Source organism: Etheostoma spectabile, chromosome 5, assembly GCF_008692095.1.
Source record: "Etheostoma spectabile isolate EspeVRDwgs_2016 chromosome 5, UIUC_Espe_1.0, whole genome shotgun sequence".
Classification (NCBI taxonomy): Eukaryota; Metazoa; Chordata; class Actinopteri; order Perciformes; family Percidae; genus Etheostoma; species Etheostoma spectabile.
In genome coordinates, this window is record NC_045737.1 from 36,028,297 (window position 1) to 36,029,807 (window position 1,511).

At 42.6% G+C, this 1,511-nt stretch overlaps 1 protein-coding gene and 1 long non-coding RNA gene across 2 annotated transcripts in view; one reads left to right on the forward strand and one right to left on the reverse strand.

Moving 5' to 3' along the window:
* Positions 1-1,511, reverse strand: part of rftn2 (raftlin family member 2) — a 54,656-nt gene that overhangs the window by 37,631 nt on the left and 15,514 nt on the right. Inside the window, 2 exon segments of the mRNA XM_032516544.1 lie at positions 106-324; positions 522-696. Of these exon segments, the coding sequence (XP_032372435.1) occupies positions 106-324; positions 522-696 (394 nt within the window).
* LOC116689886 (uncharacterized) overlaps positions 1-1,511 on the forward strand; it is a 24,758-nt gene that overhangs the window by 12,579 nt on the left and 10,668 nt on the right. The window lies entirely within an intron of this gene.

Genomic DNA, 1,511 nt, shown 5'->3' on the forward strand with positions numbered 1-1,511 from the left:
AAGAAATGCCAATAAACCAGAGCAGGTTTTTATCCCATCCTGTGTGGACTAGTTAGACCCTCCTCTGCAGCGCTGTGGAGGAAGGTCTGGCGATGCGAGACCAACCTTTGGGTGTGTCCCAGTAGACGAAGGAGTCAACCAACGACCAGCCTTTGCGGTAGTAGGCGGCAGTCAGCTCCAGCCAATCAGCTTCCAGGGAGCTGACCACCTGACCCTTCCTGGAGACGCGCATGGAGAGCGCCCCCTGGTGGTACTGACAGGCCAGGGAGTCCAGAGGAGCACAGCCTGGGGCCCAGGAGTGGAAGAAGACCAGCAACCTCAAGTCTGGAAGGAAGGAGGATCCGGAGAAATACATTTGGTACTTTACTGTCTGTACTGAATCTGATTTTGTTTCATAACCACTTTTTATTTTATACCTTTGTTTTTTCATGTAGCCAACCTTACGCTGATGAATAGATATAATAAATGTGGAGGTGCTTGTACTTTAGTATTAATAAAGGAGTATAAATGTGAGTCCTCACCAGGACTGTAGGTGTTTTCCTCCAGCTCTCTGTCTCCAGGCGGAGTACGCGGAGGGCTGCGTGGAGGCGAGCGGCAGCCTCTCTTGGGACTGTGTACTCGGCCGTTGGTGATCCCGCTCACCTGCTGGAGGACCGAGGCAACGAATCGAACGCCCCCCCGGGCACTGCTGTTCACCTGCCAGACACACAAACAGAGTCAGACACACAAACAGAGTCAGACACACAAACAGAGTCAGACACACAAACAGAGTCAGACACACAAACAGAGTCAGACACACAAACAGAGTCAGACACACAAACAGAGTCAGACACACAAACAGAGTCAGACACACAAACAGAGTCAGACACACAAACAGAGTCAGACACACAGAGTCAGACACACAAACAGAGTCAGACACACAGACAGAGTCAGACACAACTGAAACTATCAACTACTTAATAGCTTATAACGCTGATGTTCTTAACACCACACAGTTTACATATTTTAAGGATTTTTAGAGGCCTGAAAGGGTGAACGTTTTTAGCATTTTGCTTATTTGAAGCACCTTTAAGTCTTGATAAAATGAAAATATCCTCTATTTCCATTATTTTAAGAGTTATAGAGGTTCAATACGTAAAAAGTTTCCAGTATTTAAATTATGTTGGGGATTTTAGTGGCTTAACAAAGTTAAAAAATATCCACTATTCCACTTATTTTAAGTAATTTTAGTGGCCTGAAAAGGTTTGTGTTCAGAGTGTACACTTCATTTATTTAAGGGGTTTCTATAAAGTGGAAAAGATGAAAATATCCAATATCTTTACATTTAGAATTCCGAAAAAGTGAAAGTATTTATTATTTCACTTATTTCAAGCATCTTAGAGTCCTAAAAAAAGAGAAGGATATCCCGTATTTAACCTATTATAGGCTTTAAAATATGTAAACATCCATTTATCCTGCAAATGTTAAAGTATTCAGTATTTCATATAAAAGCGTCAACAAAAGTGTTGATT